The 21,612-nt window shown below is 39.6% G+C and overlaps 1 protein-coding gene across 2 annotated transcripts; it reads right to left on the bottom strand.

Annotated features, from left to right (window-relative positions):
- Positions 1-358: 358 nt before the first annotated feature.
- syk (spleen tyrosine kinase) lies at positions 359-21,324 on the bottom strand. Of its 2 annotated transcripts, none has more exons than XM_029515316.1 (14): positions 21,225-21,324; positions 16,510-16,971; positions 15,748-15,908; positions 8,595-8,733; positions 6,659-6,740; positions 6,475-6,530; positions 5,833-5,895; positions 3,991-4,069; positions 3,233-3,392; positions 2,639-2,848; positions 1,979-2,168; positions 1,475-1,615; positions 798-910; positions 359-705 (listed from the first exon to the last, which is right to left on the bottom strand). In XM_029515316.1, exons 2-14 carry the CDS (start codon positions 16,909-16,911, stop codon positions 633-635), a joined length of 1,869 nt encoding a protein of 622 aa, XP_029371176.1. In that variant the 5' UTR covers positions 16,912-16,971; positions 21,225-21,324; the 3' UTR covers positions 359-632. The 2 variants fall into 2 exon arrangements, with proteins under 2 accessions (XP_029371176.1, XP_029371177.1); XM_029515317.1 differs by having other exon boundaries at positions 21,108-21,234.
- Between the last annotated feature and the right edge of the window lie 288 nt (positions 21,325-21,612).

The following is a 21,612-nucleotide window of genomic DNA, read 5'->3' as shown; positions in this document are numbered from 1 at the left end:
ATATTCTTTAGTCAGCCATTGAATACGCTCACAATCTTTCTCCTTTTCTCTCTCTCCCTGTTCCTTTCTTCATTCCTTCTTTTTCTTCCACTCTCTTGGTGCCACAGTTTAGAATTGTCTCTTCTTCTTCTGTGTGTTACTTGTCTCTCTCCATTTGTGTGGTAAGGAGAACAGAACATGTCTGTATACATGTTTTTGTAATCCATAAACTGTATAATCACTATGTTGTTTTTGTCTTTTGCATGTCTGTGCCTGTGCCTGCTGTACAGAGGGTGTTGTGCAGCTGTTGTTAAAAATATAATCAACGACGTGAGCTTTGTTAAAGAAAAACACTTCCATTCAATGACTTTAACTCTGCAACACTGCAATGGTGAACCTTTAATACACATAATGCATTTACAGTATAAAACACAGCTAGCAAACAAATGTTTTGTATAGTTATGATCTGTAACAAGAAATGGAAACATCAAATAAAGGATTCAGTTTTGACAGAAACAGCACAGCTGGATCCCCCAGATGAAGTTAACATTCTACCACTGCATGTATATTTTAAAAATGTACTTCAGTCATTTGTACCATAGTGAACGTCATTTTCCACGTAACCCACAGTTTCATAACATCCATGTACAGAATCAATGTGCAGTGTCATAATAATACTGTCGTAGTCTTGGTTCAACTATGGAAAATCCAGGCCTTTCATCTGCCCTGTAGAAAGCAATAAAGCAAACAATTAGTTCTGACACACATTTCCCATTATTCCTATTGTCAATTCATCAGTCAACCTTGTGGGGACTCACTTATAAGTCCAGCATGTCCTCATGAGGTCATACATCTCCGCTGGACAGTTCACTGGGGTCTCCATGCGCTTTCCACTCTCAATCATCTGCATTACATCATTTCCTTTCATTCCCTGTGAACAGAAACGCATTCAGATTCACTGTGATGTCATCAGACCATGGTCAGTAGCTCTGTGAGGGTGTGCAGGATGGTGGAACTGATACAAAACTGAACTTGGTGGGAGATCATCGTGTCTTCTTTTATCTGCTGCTTTTTTTTATTATTTTTATTCATTTTTTATTTTATTATATGCTGTGTTCACAGTTTCTTTGTGACCTTATACATTCATTTAACTTTTACTGGAAATCACATGTAATCACATTCATTCTGATGTCAACAGACAAACTGACTTCTGCTGTAGCGTTCTTTCATTATAGTTTACTGAAGCTTGTTTTGTTGTAAGCATTTAAATATAAACTTTCGACTAACCAATTTGAAAGCATGACAGTTTTGAATGTGTGAATTGATACTCTACATCAGTTAACACTGACTTTCTTCAGTATTACTCGTGAAACATAACCAACAATCACATTTGTCCCCACCTGCAGGTCTGAGAAGGACTGAACACCCCCCCTCCCTGTCCCCTGACCATATGATCCAGTAAGTGACCAGACGTATGGTGGGCAATCGTTTGTACCTTGTATGGCTTCTGGCCATAGGAATAGGCCTCCCACATTAGGACCCCAAAGCTCCACACATCGCTTTTGGAGGAGAATTTGAAGTAGTTTATACACTCAGGAGCGTACCATTTCACTGGCCACTTCCCGTGACCTTTGGCCTGGATGAGAACAGATACAGAAAGAATCAGGATTTCACTTCCTTAAATCAAAGCAGATACTTTGAACTCAGCATGCAAGCCAGTTATGATTACTGCCATTATGTGTGTATGTATGTGTGAGAAAACATGAGGGAACTCGATGAAAAATTTAGAGATGAGCTCCAGGCTCTGATTGGTAGATTTTATCATTTGAATCACTTCAACCTTTGTTTTCGTCTGTAAGTTGTAAAAGTCCTCTTATGACACAGTCAAGGCTCATTACTATCAAGGGTATTTTTGTTATCTGGCCTCACTCCACCATTACGCTATAATGAGTTTCAAGCCTAACCTATGTAAATATTATGTATCTGTCAGATGTAGTACCTTGTAGTAGTTGTGCTCCTCAGCCACGGCTTTGGAGAGTCCAAAGTCACTGATTTTGGCGTAGTGCTGCGTGACCAGCAGCACATTCCTGGCAGCAAGGTCCCTGTGGACAAAATTGTGCTCCTCCAGGTACTTCATCCCCATGCAGACCTGGTGCACCAGCTCTGTGATGTTCTTCAGAGTGGTTTGCCTGCAGATGATACATTTTTCTTTAGGTTCTATGTGGTACAGATGAGAAAGTAATCACAAACAAACCATTGTGTTGCTTTGACCTGTTGTCTGTCTATCAAAGGTTTAACACAATTGTACCTGTACATCTTGTTCATACTTCACTTGAGGAGGAGAACAGACTATTTGTTGCTGTTAAAATTTAGTAATTAAAAAAATGAAATTCTTTAATCTTTAGCTATGTCAATAGCGATCTTTCTTTGAGAAAACTTCTGAATTTTAATTTGAAAATTTATAATGAAGAGCCTGATCTTGGACTGATGATCTGGTCAAAATAGAATTTAGAAAGTTGGGGGGACATGGCCAGACCACCTCCTGAGGGATTCCTGACGATAGAGAATGAAAACACACTGCCACAGGACAGTATCATTGTGGATCATCATCATAATAACACATCAGTCAGAATGCCTTGTTCCATTGAGGAGCACATACTTGTTTTTCTGTAGGAACTTATTGAGAGGTCCCAGCTCAGCCAGCTCCATGACCAGCATCAGGTTCTCTGCTTCACAGATGCCAATCATCCGGACAATATAAGGGTTGTCCAGCTGCTGCATCACATTGGCTTCTCGCAGCATTTCTTCACGCACCGAAGGGTTGTTATCATCATTCTTAAGAATTTTGACTGCAACCGACTTCTCTGTCCTATAAAATCAGCAGAGCAGTGTCAAGACTCTGTCAGAACTGTGTCAGGACTGTATAAGGACTCTGTCAGGACTGTGTCAGGACTGTATAAGGACTCTGTCAGAACTGTGTCAGGACTCTGTCAGGACTGTGTCAGGACTCTGTCAGGACTCTGTCAGAACTGTGTCAGAACTGTGTCAGAACTGTATCAGGACTGTATAAGGACTCTGTCAGGACTGTATCAGGACTGTGTCAGAACTGTGTCAGGACACTGTCAGGACTGTATCGGGACTGTGTCAGGACTCAAATCTAGGACGATCTGCAGGATCAACAATCAAACACAAAGTTATTGATTCTTAGCAAATGGTGTGTGTTGTTGGTGAGCTGTAGAGTGATTTATCATACTTTCTCATCTTGTAGATCCCCCTCATGACTGTACCAAAGTTCCCAGAGCCCAGTTCTCCATCCTCCAAGAAAAGATGGTTGCGATCCACTGATGAACTCCTCAGTTCATCTGGGTCGGCATATGGACTCTCGTAGACCTCTGTGTCCATTGGCATGGCCTCTGTGGTGGAGATAACCACTCCACATTAGAGCAGTCATTACTGACACAATAGTGTACGTAAGCAAATTTGGACACAAGAGATTATTTTCAACATGTTCTTGACCCTGAAAGATTTAAAGATTTAAAATTCAAAGTATTGCCATATGTAAAAAAAACATGTTTCCCTGTACAATGAAGTTTGCTGTGTGCAATGAATGCGCACATATATAGGAATAGATAAAGAAAGATACGCACAGAAAGATTAGGCTAGACTGTATAGCTTTTAATCTATCCTGTTAGTAACTCTTTTTTTTTACCATGAGTTTAATTTTTTTGCATGGAATCAGATTGAGACAACATCAAAGTTCCAGTTATTGGCTCATCAAAGACTTGTTGGCCAATTTTTACGAACTTTTATGAACCACTGCTTTAAAGAAAAGTAGTATGGCAAAGAGACTATCTATACAGATCTATGTGATACCAGACAGAGAATGCTCAGAGTGCAATCTAACATACTTCATAACATACTAGATCAAAAAAGCAATATATGTTGGCCTACATATTTACAATTTGCTCAACACATTTGAATATTAATTTGAAGATACCTTAAATAACTTACCTTTGCCTGGCTGACTACTAGGCACCCTGGTTTCATAGGTGTTATTATTACCAGCGAGATTATGTTGACGTCCCTGATCCTGTTATCAGTCATCAGAAACAACGTTAAAGAGAATATACAGTGAAAAGATATGAAGCATATCTTTTACAGGGTGCATTGGTGAAATAAAATCTACAGTGAGTGAATTCATTTGGCACCAGAGAAACAACTAAATGCAGAAAGATGCCAGTCTTTAAATGGAACCTGTATTACAGTGATAGATTGAAATGATATTTATTATTAATTGAATTAAAATAAAATGTCAAAATCCATTGGCAGAAGGTTGGTTCATATACCAGTTATCATTTCTTATCACTTTAATACATGGTCTATTAAATGGGGCATTCAATACCAAAGGCTCAGAGGAGGAGAACACGGGATTATTTCACATGCACTCAAAGAAGGGGTATGGAACAAGAGTAGTAAGTGAATGACTATTCACTTCAGAAAGGCTTGATGTCAATGATCCATAAACTGTGAAATGTATAGAATGTCCCACACCCCTGCTTTCAAAATAGTGACATTCAAGGCACCCATTTGAACTCTAACATTGATGACGAGAGTGCCAAAGTAAATTTATCAAAAGCACCTGCATTTATGAAAGCTGGAAATGCTGAACTCAAAAAGCAAAGAAAGGTGTGAGATGCAAAAAGATCCAAAATCAGTAAAACCAGGTAAAAAAAAGAACAAAGATCACTCTCAACATGACCAACGAACATGGAGGTGGCTCATCAGAGCCTCACAGGGGAATACTAGGTGCTACGATCAGACAAACCAAAGGACTGTTCAACATTAGCCATCAGGTTTTAACATAAATTTATGGGGGCATTCTCTCTGCTGCTGATTGTCATCTGACTTGCAGAGGCAGTTCGTGAACAATCCTGTCAGCAATGTTATGTCTCTTGGTCAGAGTGTATTTTGCCGTTAGATACTACGTGAAAGTGACAATCTCACGGATGTGTTACAACCATGGGTGGAGGCTTGCCATTAGCATGCCAGATGTAGTAGAAGAAGAGACCAGATACAGACAAGTTGTGACATCGGCATTGCTTTCCACCTCTGGAAACAGATGTTGGTGAATTAATGACATTTGAAACTGACCTACAATGCGTTTCGAGTGTAAGTGATAACAATAACTGTGTAGGGAGAACAAACTAAATTGCTCCTTTAAAAATAAAACTTCTGTTGAATAGGCATTGGGTGGCACTAAAGGAAAAATTCTCAATATATATCAATATCAATAAGCAATATATAAGCCAAAGGTTTTGAAATTACCTAGTAATTCCTGTGCTATTCCCCAGTAGTGGAAAAGTGGTCAGCTATGAGATAAAAAATCTAGGTAGCTGTGTTTTTATAGATTACCAATGTGTACAGTCTTCAATTACAAGAAATCTAAAAAAATAATAACTTATAGAGGAGTTTTTGAACAGAACAAGTTTGGTGTTGTTTGGCCTTGACATGCACACGAGGCAGATACAGAATTGACGCAGCATAAGACTTCTGGCTGTGGTTCAAGTCTATTGAGTAACCACAGGGTGGTGTGAGACTTTCATCACAAGTAGGCCAACTGTCATGATTGTCACACATACTACAAATTGAAAAGGTTTTATGTTTCCAATCAGATCTGGTCTCTGATCTGGGATCTATTAGATAAGAGAGGAATGTGACAAAGCGAAAGACCAAGAGATTGGGAAATTAAAGGAGAGGGGGAAGAGAGTTGAGTTAGTAAGTAGCAATCCAACCAAAAATGTAATAGAGCATTTTATAGGGGGGTCCCAATGGGTTTGCCCAAAAGCAATGCACCTTTTTTCGGCCAGGTATGGAAACATTTCTGAGTCTGGTGAGAATTCCACCTGCTGCATTTTGCTAGAAACCAAAATGTGAGAAAGGTTATCAGTAGGTAACCTGACAATGTTCTGATCATCTGATCACATGTGATCAGTAAACATTCAAGGAGAAGGTTATCTTAAAACACCAAGGTTTTTATCTCTTTCTGACTTATTCAACTGCAAGCTCAAACAAGTAGAGGGAACACCCTCTTTATACAGATGGCCTAAAAAACATTTACATGTTCACTTTACTGTCACATTTGCCTGTGTGGAGGGAGGAAGCCTCAAAATGTAAAGATTGATTCTCCTCCTCCTAGCTTCCCTTTAATTGTTATCCATGTTGAATGATGGGATCCCATACTGACGCTTACAAACACTTTTGTTATTATATGTTATGACACAAAAAACATGGCATATCAAATAAATGTGTGGCTCAAAGCCACTTCAGTATAAAATTTGTGCTAACACAATGCATAAAAATGAAGAATCAATACAAACAATCAATGTTTGGAGGCCGACAGGACAAACTCTCATTTTCTTTGACTAAATTTGAGCTGGCCTCTTCCCTTTCTGACATAGGGTCGGGCCAAAGAAAATATGCAAATACATTACTTACTAGGGTAGAAGTAAGTCGAAGATGGTCCCGTGGGTATTGCGGTGGCCCTATCAGCCCTAAGAGCAAAACATTTTACAAATGTGTTAGATATGAAAATTTTCTCTATTTTATTTGTTTGACACCAATTGATATACATCTCCCTTGGTTTGAAAGCCAGCTATGTATAGACACAAGTGATTTTTACCATTTGCTCCATCAGGTCTTGGGCAGGGCTCTGTTAGCACTAGTGCTAGACCGTCTGGTTTGTATGAGTAATGCTCCACCAACTGTGATAAAGACAGAAATGATATGTTATAGATCCAAAGACACTTATAGGCCTGATAAGTGTCTAACAGTGTGAAATAAAGGTGGATTTTAGTTCACAGTAAAGTTCTGTTGAAGTGTGTCACAAATGATCCCTTAAAGAAGTCACATAAACATCTGATCAGTGTCTAACAGTGAAAAAAACAAACAAACAAACAAACAACAACAACAAAAAAAAAAAAAAACGCTTCACTTCAGTAGCTTCACGGCAGTAATGTCTGTGACATATGGGATTACAAACTGCCACTGCCTACAACCTCCACAGGACTGAACACATTGCCCAGACTGCTAGAGATGGGTGGTGAAGCACCCAGATGTGATCAATGTGTTCTTTATTTTAGTTTATTAGTTCATCTGAAGAACAACAAAAAGCCTAATAAAATATGGCCAATTTGGTTTTAGATTAGCTTACACCCACCGTTGTCTAATGCAGCTCTCACTGGTTCATGATGTTAAGTATTACAGCATCATTTGAAGAATAAAGTCGAACTGTAGCATATTTTGGATCCATATCCTTCCATTATCTATAGGGCTTCTCCATTACAAGATTACAAACTGATGTGAAGTGACAAACAGCTACATTAGTACCACAACCTGCCACATAATTCAAACTTCAGCAATTTAGAGTTGCTTATCAACCTAATGTGCATGTCTGAAGACTGGGGAGAGAAGCTGGAGAATCTGATGGGAAGTCAAGTTGGCACAAGTAGAACATGCAAACTCCTCAGACAAAAAGTGAACCCAGATCCTTCTTGCTGTGAGGCAACAGGACAAAGCCCTGGAGCACAATGGTCCATTGGACTAAATTGTGTTTAAGAGAATATTAAGGTCTGCTATTTGGTAAGGTATTATTTAGTTTCTCATTGGCATATAAATTGGATTAGGAAACGATTGTGTTTTTTATTACTACTGTTTTATTTGTTGCTTTTAATGGTTTTGTAAACTAATTCGTTCATCTTCAACTGATTATCTGTTTCCAGGTCGTGGGGGGTCCTGGGCGAGGGCAGGGTCATCCTGGACTGGTCACCAGTCCATCACAGGGCCAACACACAGAGACAAACAGAGACCAACAACCACTCACACTCAGACCTACAGACACTTTAGCATCAAAGTTAACCCAAACATGATGTCTTTGGACGGTGGGAAGAAACCGGGGTAGCTGGAGGAAATGCCAGCCCAGGAAGAACATGCAAACTCCGCACAGAAAGGCAACCAAACACACAACCTTCTTGTTGTGAGGCAACGGTGCTAACCACTATGGGTTAGGGTTAGGCGCTGCTACGGTTTTTACAGACAGAGCAAAATATAACTTGGGGGAGGATGAATGCTGTCAGCTCTTTTCAGTACAGTGTCCATGATGGGTATTAATGGAATCATAACTATAGGAGCTGAATGTGTTTGGTTGTGTTCTGAGGTTTCTGGTGTGATTCATTCAGCGTGTGTGGGGCGTCACTGTGCTGTCAGGTGCCTATAGGTGGCATTGTTCACTCTTCATCAGGTTTTGACCTGGAAGGGCAAATGTTTTTTGACTGCTGAGGCGCAGAGGCAATCATCATGTCGCTAGTTTGTTAGTTGGTTGCAACTCAAAGAACAGAGTGGACATTGATTCTATACGGTATGAGAGCATCAGCCAAGGAGAGGCGTGCCAACCAGGTTATTCTGGACTCAAACACCTCAGTAGCTTTAGTATCAGACTGAGCTCCTTTAATAATAACAACCATGAATTACTTTAATAAGAATAAATTGGATATCTGTCATCAGCTGTTCAGAGATAGAGCCACATGGAAATAACAAGAAACAAGAAAATCACTGTTAACCTGCCACAGGGTGTCAAACTTCTTGCCATCTGGGATAGAGAGCTTGTTCGCCTGGTCCCTGTCGATGCGATAATGCAGGACTTCTCCTTCATGGAGTAAACACAGAGCATAGGATCGATTCGTGTCTCTCTGTCGAATCCTGACAACACAGAGGAGAATGAGATGAATGTATTTTCAAGTAATTTCAAGTGTGGCTTTAACCAGATGTCAAAGAGTGACTCAATAGAGAAATATTACTGAAAGCAAAGCCATGGAGCAATGGGGCAGGAAACTTCCAGGGAGTTCCTAAAGCCTCTGAGTTGGTATGGTTAGCTGATTGGTCTGTGTGTCTGCGACCAGATCATGAAATTTTCAAATCTTATTCTTCATCACATCCTCCCTTAGTAAATAATCCAATCTAGATTCTTGAGTCTCAGTTAGAACTATAACCCATGGTAAGGCATCCGTTCATTGTTATGGCTCGCGCCTCTGAAAAAGCCTGCCTGTGGACCTAAGGGGGGCAGAGAGTGTTCATGTTTTTAAACACAAACTTCAGACATATCTTTTTAGTTTGGCTTTTAATTGATTTTTTATATTTAATAATTATTTCATTTCATTACATCCCCTTTATCTTGTTTTATTCTATTTTATTTTTATCTTATTTTTTTCAGCATGACATTGCTAACATGCTTAACCTTTCATTGACTTTTATCATCTATGCAGAGGTTTTAGTATTTATTCTATTTTTATTATTATTATTATTATTTCTATTTTTTTTTATTTTATTTGCTATCTATTTTAATCCTACCTTTGGTGTTTCCTCACTAGAAATTGAGAGTGATGATGATAGCTTTTCCTCCGTTCCAATTTTGATTTATTATTTGGTGAATTTGGTGATTATTGTGGTGGTGGCGCGGTATTGTTTTTTGCTTTTATTTGAAGCACTTTGTGTTACTTTTTTGTATGAAAGGTGCTATATAAATAAAGTTTGATTGATTGATTGATCATAACCCTGCACGTGAAAAGCAATCTGTGTTGAAGAGTTGTTGACATTGAAGTCATGTGACCATACTGCCATTACATCGAAGTTCACTGGTGAGGATAAACCTTCTCAACTAAACATGCTAGGAGCAAAAACTGTTGATTGGATTTATTTTCTTCTGTTAAATAAAAGTAAAAATCTCATTGGTTGTTTATGGAGGAAACCAAGATGATGCAAGCACCTGGGTTAGCCTCCTTGACACATCAACCCCGTGGTTCCTATCCAAAGATCAACCCAATCATACATTGATTTCAACCAAAGGTTTCAACACTCTACCATAATAGGTGAATGATGGTTAAACCCTTTTTGACAGTGAATGTAGTAAAAGTAAATATGTTCATTCATCGCAACTATTGTATCAGAACAGAGATCCAGAATAAACCAGACAGGAAATGCATCAAAGAATACAACAAGCTTGATCTGACTTGAGACACACGTGTTTCTTTGAAGAAAATAACAATATATTTCTCTTCCTCATGACTTCACATCCTATGTTTTATGATTTTAGATGAAGACTTAGACTACCTTTTCATCTATATTTCAACCGATATATATATTTTCATTGCAATTTTAATTTTGTGACACCCTCAAAACCATAGGCATTTCTCACCCGTTTTTGCTGGTGCTGCAGCACCCCTAAAATTTAAGAGATTTTTTTTACTGCATGTCCATGTTTAATAAGCCGAAGAAAAGTTGAAACCATATACAGTATATGGTTTAAACGTAATATTTTAACAACAAAAATACAGCAGCACCCCCCCATTCTTCGAAAATGGTTTAATCCACCCCATTCCTCCAACCTTAACAATGCCCTATTTCTTTATTTCTACCACTCAATACCAACACATTATTATCATCACCAGTCCTTATTTCTGCTGCATTGGTCATAAATCACTGTTTCTATTGTTAGGAGTTAGCTGCCGTTTTTTCTTGCTAGGAAACACTACAGGTGTCAGTCAACATTGTACCTTAGGCAGGGTTACCTCTCTTTATTATTTCATTATTTATTATTATTATTATTATTATTATTATTATTATTATTATTATTATTATTATTATTATTATTATTTTGGAAATTTCAAGCACCTTTTTTGAGAAGTAGTTTTTATGTATTTATTTGTATTATATAATGCAGACAAAAAGGAAAAAGGCAGATACAAACATTGAAAAAGTCTGTTTCTGCTAATGTGTTTTACATGTTGTGTATTGCATTTCAAGTAAAAGTCCAAAAATGAGACTAAGGTCCAGTTTTGGTACTCACTATAGGGGGCTGTTTTACTCCAGAAGCATACACATATACTGTGTATATGTTGAGGAGCTGAGTTGTCTTCCTCCAGAACTTAATAAATTTGTCCATACATAGGTTCAGGGATAAAGTCTGCTTTTCTATGTTATATATTTCTTTTATGATTATACTCCATTCCTCATTTGCTGTTGGTGAGCATTTAAATAACTTTTCTTAGATTTATTGGTTTAGTCACAGTGTTTCTTCTGTTCAAAATGTGTTCTGCTTTTCTTTCACAAATGTGGGAATGATGGTCCAAAATTTCGTTAAAATGTACAAAACAGTGAAATTTATCTGGCCTGGCCGTCCAGCACTCCTAAACCTGATCCTAGAATTGCCGATGTTCAAAACCATCTGACAGTTATATCTTGTCAGAAATTCCTCTTATTTGCTTGTAACCTACTGAAACCTGTCTACAGCCTGTTGCAAGAGAATTAAACTATGTATAAATTCACAATAAAACCTCAAACAAAAAAAATGACCTCTTAATATATCATTGAAATTTTGTTTTCAACAATAAACTTCAATCTCAAAATCATTCTTCATTCACAGTCTTGAATGTTCCCATGCTATCAGAACCAGAAGTGCTGGCTCCAGAATGCTCCTCCTCTAACTCCCGAACCAGCCTCACCAGCATTTACATTGCCCTTTTTTTTTTTTGCACATCTTTCCTTGGCTTTCTCGCACTTGACTAAGTATTGTTGTGGACTAAAGCTTTAGTGATGTGACAGAGTAATGCTACTGCATATGTGGTCTGGCCGAGGCTGGTTGTGGTGTCATCCAGTAATCGTTTTCTCACAGTCCTTACCTAAGTCAGCTTGTTCGTGAAGAGCAAGGCAATATTTCATCTGAGTCAGGTCCTCCTGGAGTTTGATGTAGTGCGGTGTTTCAATGACAGCAGAGCTTTGGCAAGGCTGGATAATGCTGTACTAATGATGGCTGATCTGCCACCTTGTGTATCTTAATGAGATAAATGCAATGGGTGGTCTCCTTGCAGTACAGGGGGTAATACAGTGGTCAGCCATCAGGTTGGTCCATGCTAGTCTCTCAGTAACATTTCCACTTACGAGGCTCCAAAGTGAGCTACTACTTAAAAAAATGATATTTTTAGTTAGTTATAGCTTTACTTTATATTAAAAGTTTATTTTAGAGTGTTGACAGAGATTCTAAAATATCTCATATGAGCATAAATCTAAAATCACCTTTCCTTCCTTCTTAACAGTCATGTCTCACCCTACGTCTTTCTATCTCTGTCTTGGCTACTTCAGGAAGTTTTGCAAACGACCAGAGCGGAAACCATAGGGTGTGTGTGTGTGTATGCGTGTGGGGGGGTATGTCTGTACGTGTGTACTGCTCAGCTGCTATAAATAAACTACACTCACTTTGCTCAAATGTAACAAATGCCCATTTTGAATGAAATATGAAACATAGCCTTGATCTTATGTGCTGCTGTAACTGCAGATGTAGGATGTTGAATTTTCCATTAAATGTGGGGGGTTGGACAGGGCACCAGCAGGGTCAGGCACAGAAAACACAGAGAAACATACAGTCTCCTTACAGAAAGGCAGTGCAAATCATTGCACCACTTACGAACTCGCAGTCTTGTCAATACTTCTAATCATCTTACATCATGTTAAATCATTCCACTGTGCCCCATCCATTTGCAACATCAATTTAAGAGCTCTGGGATCAGTTTCAAATGGACTATCTGGAGGTTCAGGTCATATATGTCACACTTGTGACACTTCAAGAATGAGTGCCTTGTCACCTGTCACCAGAGCTCATGCCACCAAAAAACATGAAGGCACACTGGAGTTCACCAGGGCATACGTCTTCAGTCGTTAACAACCTTCAGAGCAGCCACATTGATTTACAATGAAATGATGTTACTTTATCTGCAACTTATCACTTAGTTTTTATTTAATCTTATTGTTACGTCTTCAGTCGTTAACAACCTTCAGAGCAGCCACATTGATTTACAATGAAATGATGTTACTTTATCTGCAACTTATCACTTAGTTTTTATTTAATCTTATTGTTGTCTCTGTCTTATTTAATGTTTTGGGGTTTTTTTGTCGTCTGCCCTCTGTGTCCTATTTAATTTCTTTATTTGTCACCTGTTCTCTTGGTTTGTGCTGCTGTGACATTCAAATTTCCCCAATGGGGATCAATAAAATATTATATCGAACATGACCAGCCATTCATTACTAGATTGTTAATGCTGACGCATGTACAGGTTAGGAGAATTTTACAGTGTAAGTTGGTTGAGTAAGTAAGCAAGCATAAGGATGCTCATAATTGTACTTGGTAACAGAGCACCCTAGGCTGAAGGTCAAAGATCAATTTTGTGATTGTGTCATCTGATCTGAGGCCGCATGTGATGGACACTCGGGTGAAGAGAGGGGTGGAGCTGTCAACTGATCACCACCTGGTGGTGAGTTGGGTTAGGTGGTGGGGTAAGACTCAGGACAGACCTGGCAAGCCCAAACATGTAGTGCGGGTGAACTGGGAACGTCTCGAGGAGGCCTCTGTCCAACAGTCCTTCAATTCCCACCTCCAGTGGAGCTTTTCTAGCATCCCTCTGGAGGTTGGGGACATCGAACCTGAGTTGACTTCTATTGCTGAAGCTGCCGTGGGGAGCTGTGGCCGCAAGGTTTTGGGTACCTCCAGCGGCGGTAACCCTTGGACACCGGTGGTCAGGGAAGCCGTTCGACTGAAAGAGGACATGCTAGCCCAGGGGACTCCGAAGCGGTTGCAAGGTACCGACAGACCCGAAGGGCTGCAGCCTCAGCGGTGAGGGAGGCAAACCAGCGGGTGTGGGAGGAGTTTGGAGAACGCATGGAAAAAGACTTTTGGGAGGCAAAGCAGCGGGTGTGGAAGGAGTTTGGAGAATGCATGTAGAAAGAATTTCGGGAGGCACCAAGGTGTTTCTGGAAAACTGTTCGGCATCTCAGCAGGGGAAAGCGGTTGTTTGGAAACATCCAAGCCATCTATTGCAAGGATGGGTCACTGTTGAGCTTGACTGAGGAGGTAGTCGGAAGGTGGAAAGACCACTTTGAGGAACTCCTGAATCCAACTTGCACATCCTCTGGGGTGGAGGCAGAACTGGAGGATGATAGAGAATCAGTGTTGATCTCCCGGGAGGAGGTCACTGAGGTAGTTGAACAACTCCACAGTGGCAAAACCCCGGGGGTTGATGAGATCCGTATGGAAATGTTGAAGGCTATGGGTGTTGATGAATATTGCGTGGAAGTCTGGAACAGTACCAAAGGAGTGGCAGACCGGGGTGGTGGTTCCCTTGTTTAAAAAGGGGGACCAGAGGATGTGTGCCAATTATCTGGGGATCACACTCCTCAGCCTCCCTGGGAAGGTCTACTCCAAGGTGCTGGAAAGGAGGGTCCAGCTGATTGTCGAACCTCAGATTGAAGAGAAGTAATGCGGATTCCATCCTTGTCATGGAACAACGGACCAGATCTTTACTCTTGCATGCATCCTGGAGGGGGCCTGGGAGTATTCCTATCCATTCTACATGTTTTTTTTGACTTGGAGAGGGCATACGACTGGGTTCCCCGGGATATGTTGTGGGAGGTGCTGCGGGAGTATGGGGTGAGGGGGTCTCTGCTGAGGGCCATCCAATCTCTGTATTCCCAAAGCGAGAGTTGTGTCCAAGTTCTCGGCAATAAGTCGGACTTGTTTCCAGTGGGGGTCGGCCTCTGCCAGGGCTGTGCTTTGTCACCAATCCTGTTTGTGATTTTCATGGACAGGATATTGAGGCGTAGTCGTGGGGAAGGAGGGCTGCAGTTCAGGGAGCTGAGGGTTACATCCCTGCTTTTTGCGGATGATGTAGTCCTATTGGCTCCATCGGTCTGTGACCTCCAGTGCTCACTGGACAAGTTCGCAGCCAAGTGTGAAGCAGCTGGGATGAGGATCAGCACCTCTAAATCTACTGGTCAGTCTTTGTTCCTATGGTCATGAGCGATGAGTCATGAAAGAACAAGATCTTGTCTGAAAGAACAAGATCGCAGGTCCCAGCAGCTGAAATGGGTTTCCTCAGGAGGGTGGCTGGAGTCTCCCTTGGAGATAGGGTGAGAAGTTCAGCCATCCGGGAGGGACTCCGAGTAGAGCCGCTGCTCCTTTGTGTGGAAAGGAGCCAGTTGAGGTGGCTCGGGCATCTGATAAGGATGCCACCAGGACGCCTCCCAAGGGAGGTGTTCCTGGCATGTCCAGCTGGGAGGAGGCCACAGGGCAGGCCGAAGACCAGGGTGGGAGATTATATCTCCACACTGCCCTGGGAGCGCCTTGGGATCCCCCAGTCAGAGCTGGCCAATGTGGCCGGGGAAAAGGAAGTTTGAAGTTAATGAAAGTCTGTTGGAGCTGCTACCCCCCCGACCCAGCCCCGGATAAGCAGCTGAAGATGATCATGATGATGACAATCTAATTTCTTTATCTAAACAGTGGAGTCACCCCCTGATGGTAGTGTCCATTATCTTTACACTTTGAACCACAACTACAGTATGGGCAGGTATGAGTCATTTTGTCCACCAACATTTGAGTTAGTGACAGTTAACTCAAGCCAAGACTTGATTTGAACGCTGTGGCATATTCTTATGTTTGTAAAACTGATTTTGGACCAAGGACCTCTATGAAGAAGTTCATTAGAAGTTCCTTAGAAATGAACATTAACTGTGAAATAGGTATGCATTTGAATGACCTGAGACACACCAGAGAATCTGAAACCGGTAGGAGGAGAATGAAGGAGCATCATGTACTGAGTTCTGGAGAATAATTTTGATTAAGGTTCATTTTATAGCATTACTTGTAAATACATCTTAAGGAAAAATACTTACAAGAATTTTCCATTGCTACGTGAGCCATTTTGAAGTCTTGGTTCAGACTCTTCTCGTGTGATTGCTCCATGGAACCAGGGCATTCTTTCATGTGCGGTGGTAGCAATGAGCTTCTCCAGCTGAGGCTTCTGGCTGATGATGGCTTGCTCTAAAGCTGCACCCTAGGCACATACATGACCCATGACTCCATGATAATAATATAGAAAACAAGCAGAAAAAGTCAGATATGTGACACCTCATTTTTCATTTAGTTGTTTGCGACCATCAACCTATGAGTAAACAAAATATTTAGAGAGAAGTAAGGCCATTTTCAATTACACTCCAATATAATCAAATTTCTTTATCTAAACAGTGGAGTCACGCCCTGATGTGCATGAGATAGAATGAAGGTTTAAGACTCTGGCATTGTTTTCCCATTACAGACAGTCCTGGATAGAAAGTCTTCTTTTCTTCTGTTTTTGCAGTTAAAAAACAGCCACTTGCTGTATTAGTGAATGAACGTCATACTAAAGACAATGAAAGTCATATTCATTGGACTTACTTGTTGAACATGTTCAGTCACAGAACTGACATGGACCATGACCTGACATGGACAATACGCTCGTAAGGCTGTCTAATTGTCTGAGCCCTCTGACTGTTTAGTGAGTATAATGTTATTACAGCCCTTAGGGTGGATGAGAAACAAACATGAATAAATGTGTCCCTGACTGCATTTCCTCTGGTGTTTCTTCATTGTTATTATACAAAAGAGTTGAGACTAACCATCAGGTTCCAGGTCTGCTTTACATACTCCCGGATCAGTCTTTCTTTCAGGTCCTCAAATGGCCCCACCTTTGGCTGCATATTTTTGGGCCTATTGCAGGGCTTCTTGAGCAGACACACAAGGCCATCCATCTCCTGGGAGTGGTAGTCAATTACATCCATGGGGGTCCTGTGGCTCTTACCACCAGCGATGGCATAGGTTTCATTTGGTTTTCTTTCGATGGTGTAGTGGTAGTAGCGGCCTGAATGTAACACAGACAGCGCAAATCCTCCCAGATAGTTGCGACTTTGCCGCAGCAGGTAGAAGCCACTGCTTGGGCCTCCATGCTGCAGGTAGCTCTCTGCCTCCTCCCTGGTGATGTTACCATAGAAGAATGGCAGTGTATTCACCCGATCTGCCATTCTGGATGTTGGCTGCTACAAGGAAGTTCACCCAACAAGTACAGCCTGGATACAATTGACCTAAAAACATATAAAAATCAGGATAAATTTTACATAAAATTGTGTTCTTTGAAAGTTATATTTGCTTGTGTTGTGAATCATTAAAAATTCTATTTTATTAAGGGGAACATGTCTTTGTGTAGACTACCGCTTTTCTATTAATTTGAGATTTCATTTGTGCCTTGATATTCATAGAAAATGAAGCTTAAATTAAGTTCAAACAGAAACACAACAACATAAAATACCAGTCTGTATGTTAGGCACCTGCTGTTAACAGCTGTTCACGTTTCACTAATCTGGAGCGCATGACTTCATTTCATGTTTTATATCTTTCAAAGTTTTTTATTTAAACTGATTCGCTTCATTGGATTGTTCCATTCCCCTGATTGAATGTAATCTGAAGAGCACACTCACCATAAAATAGGAAATCAACAGCTTTGTCTTATATAGCCAACAAACCACTTCACAGACCCTCTTGCTCACCTTAGCACACACACGCACAAAGAAAGAGGGAGGCGAAGGAATCAACAACAGTCATTTTACTTGACATTTAATTTTTTTTTTTTTGTCTTTACTTCCTCTTTCCCCCTTATCGATCTATACCTATTTACCCACAGTCACGAAATGAAAATTTTACTATCTTACTGATGTCCAAAAAAGGAGGAACATTTTTGAGATGGAAAAAAGAAATGGGAGGAAGAGTGCTATCAAAGTGAAATGTTTTAGTTTTTCCATTTAATAAAATTGAAAAAAAAAAAAAAAAAGCAAAAACTCTTTTCCATTCTGAAAAATTCTGTTCCATTACGGGTTACCAGGTGTAGATTGATGAGAGATGATGGAAAACTTCATTTAGATAAATAAGTTATGCACTTCACAGCATGGCTGCATAGCGGTTAACGCTGTTACCCCACAATAAGAAGGTCAATCAGTCAAATATGTTAGGACAGGCAGCACAGCGGCACAGTGGTTAGCGGATTTGGTCCCCAGCCTGGGGCCTTTCTGTGTGGAGTCTCCATGTTTCCTCCGGGTACTCCAGTTTCCTCCCACCATCCAAAGGCATCACGTTAGGTTAATTGGTGACTGTAAATTGTCTGTAGGTCTGAGTGTGAGTGGTTGATGGTTTCTGTCTGTCTCTGTGTATCGGCCCTGTGATGGACTGGTGACCTGTCCAGGGTGACCCTGCCCTCACCTGGTGGCACCAACACCCCCCCACGACCCGGAAATGAATAAGTGGTAGAAGATGGATGAATGAATGAACTTTAACAAGTATTGTGCATGATATTGTGATGCTTTTGTTTTCACTGTTCTTTCTTAATCTCTTCCTTAATACCTGTAAAGAGGGATGGAATGTGTTGTGGGATCCTTTGAGAAATTGGGAATATCTTAATGGAATCAAAGCAAAACTGAAAGAGGCCCTTCAGTAAAATAACTAATGATTCTTACAGTACTCAAATTGTTTTTTGTGTTTATTTTACTGACACAATTGTTTTATAGCATTTTTTTCCTCAGAGGAAATTGTAAAGAAGTTCACCAAACCCAATGAAAAGATTCTATTATAATCTGCAATGACAAAATTTGCTACTGGAAGTGTAGTTCCTGTATTTAGTTGTGTTTTAACTGTTGTTTTTGGACTTTTATTGTATTTTGTCTTTTTCTAAGTATTTCCTCATTAGATGTGACCGTGGGTTAAACCACCGTGGCGTGACGTAGACCATGTTGGACATCACATTAACTCCCTTGTCACAACACATTACTGCAGTATTGTTCTTAGACATCCACAGCTATGAGGGAATCATGCATTTTTGATGTGCTGTATTCTTTAAGATATTTAGCATTATTTTTGCACAAGTATGTATTTATGTAAGAATGTATCATCTGTGTGTGCAGCCACAGTAAGACATAAAGCCATTGCTCAATGGGCTCACACAGTCGGCTACCACAAAAATTACTGAAGAATTCAATCTCACCCGGAGGACTCTTTCTCCTTTTGGTCCTTTCATTGAAAAGTATTACAGCTTTTCAGCGGCGACAGCAGAGAATAACTTTCATGTGGCCTTTACATGGCTGAATGAGTGCTGTCGTGTAAGAAATGAAAGCTGACTTGTATTGATAATGCAGCCAAAGCAGACTGCACTCTCTTTAGGCTGACATACATACTCAGTCTGAAGTTGCTTTCAGAATCCTTCAAACTCCAACTTCAAACTTAAAACAAACAATATTGAAGTATGCTAGATTAACTCTGTTTAACATGGCTGTTAGCCTGACATGTCTTGTGATCTGATGAATGATGCATTTATCTGCACTTTTTTAGAACTATGCCATTTTGGAAACTCACTGGATCCCTGGAAAACATTCACTGAACAACTCACACTACATGCTACTTAGTGTCTGAAGGTAAAGCTTAGTGAAGCTTGTTCCAGAACATGTGCAGAAAGTATTTTATAAGCACAAATTTATTAAATTGCAATAATAGTATTTTGGAAACAGATATTTAATGAACAACAGAGTTAAACTTTTAATGTTGGATAAATGTTTAAATGTAATGTAGTTATTTTTCTGGAGGCTTTCTTTTTAGTTTAGTGTTTAGTTTATCATGGACACATCTAAAAGTTTAACAGAGTTTGAATTCGACAAGAATATAGCAATAACAATAACAACAGTATATTTCATTATCAAACATAAATTATTTTGTTAATTCATAGTATTTATTTTTCTGTACAATTCTGTTTGATAAAATGTAAATGTAATTTATTGTAATTGTTTTAATGTGAAATTGATAAAATACAAAAACTTTCCTGTAATTTAAATGCTGACTTTAACAAAGTTGATTATTTGGATTCTGAGTGTTTTGTAGAGCATACACAACTCTTAGAGTAATCCTCAAATGGTGAAATTCACTAAACTTACAGACTTTGTGGAAAACTGTTGCTACAATTGATCAAGCTCTAAATTTAAATTTTCACAATGATCTACTGTTACCTTGTTCAATGCAATTTAAAGGAAACTTTACATGTTAAAACCCATATGGTATGATCTTCATCTTATCTTTACTCCATTATTTAATTTCACACAGGGTAGCACTGCTTAAAAATAAGTCATTCAGGTATGTTATTCATGAATGATATGATAAAAAAAAATTCAACTTAGAATGTTGCTGTCTAGAAACTGGACAAAAACAATGAAATTCAGAAATATGAAAATTAGACATTCGTAATTTAAGGGTTATCCCTAGCTCTAAGGGTCCAAACATTCAAATAAGAGAATAGTATTTACCTCCTGCAATCAACTACAAGTCACATAGAAAGTACAAAATCAATCCGTTTTCAATACGACATCCGTACCAGTCCAGAAACACCTCCACAAAGAACAGCGGTCGAAACACTGGCCAGCTCCTCCATCAAGGTGAAAGAACCAAAACACAATTCCCTACTCTGGATAAAACTGACTCAGTCTCAACTACAGTTCCTCACCTGGCCTCCATTTAAAGCACTTAGCAGAAATCAGGGGAGCTGTGAGATGATTAATGTGGTTAGAAAAGCAAAGACAAAGCTGAGATACACACATATGAGAAAATTATCTTCAGTAGAACTGTAGTGCACATGTGACAGAGCCAGAGAAAGAGTCCAATATTGCCCTCTCAAATATAATGAAGTAGAAGCCTTAATTAACAAAATACTTCTGTTATATTGGACTTGCCCTGCGACCTGACCCCGATAAGCGGATGAAGATGAATGGATGGATGGATATTGGACTTGAGATCATTACTTTAATTTATGACTACTTAATTAGAGTGCCATCACTTTCCTTGACTGATAAATACTGAACAAATGGCATTTTTACTATTAAAGTCAAATGCTTCCTGGTCATCTAAGTAAAATGTCTTTCCCTCTTCTCTAAAATGTTCATGCATCTAGTACATACATTTCCTGGAACAAGACGAACTGCACTGCTGACGATGGGAATGATCTCACCCCTTTCATGTTGGATCAACAATCATTTAGCAAGGTGAGAGATTAATTAATAATGAAAAGTAGAACACTTTGAAATAAAGAACTGGGCTATGAAGTCCCAATTTTTGGTCTTAAAAGAAATGGTAATACTGCATTAACTAGGATTTGGTAAAGTAGAGCCGGAGTTTGAGCCTCCTTTTTACTGACCTTCGGCAAAACAGCAGCCACTAGCCTGAGAACACCTGAAAATGTCATCATAAACTCACATTCGGACAAGCAATTTGTTGTGATGTGCAAATCTGTAGAAAAGAATGGCTCACTCACTGTTGGTCCAAGCGTTGTTTCCCAGCTGGAGTACATTAACCGTCAGGCTGTTTACCGATACACATGGGGTTGTGTTGCACTGACACTTCCTCATTTCAACCACTTCCTTGACAATTTAATTTTTTACTTCCCTTTTTTCATCTGAACATTGACCAACATGTCTGTTGTACATAGGAAATGATGTGACAACTCCACTGACACAAATGACAGCACTAACTATGAAAAGTGATGTATCTAGGTAAAAACTGCGACTGCCTAACCCAAATTACATTTTATGTAAACATCATGCCTTAAAACATTTAAGTAAATGTACAAAAAAGCAGAGTATTGTACAGAATATTGTACAGTGTTGTATTATACACATAAATTTCCAATGGGAATTAATAAA

The sequence above is a fragment of the Echeneis naucrates genome, chromosome 12, assembly GCF_900963305.1.
Source record: "Echeneis naucrates chromosome 12, fEcheNa1.1, whole genome shotgun sequence".
NCBI classification, from domain to species: domain Eukaryota; kingdom Metazoa; phylum Chordata; class Actinopteri; order Carangiformes; family Echeneidae; genus Echeneis; species Echeneis naucrates.
Note: the sequence above shows the minus strand (reverse complement) of the source record. Positions and strands in the feature narration are given on the sequence as shown.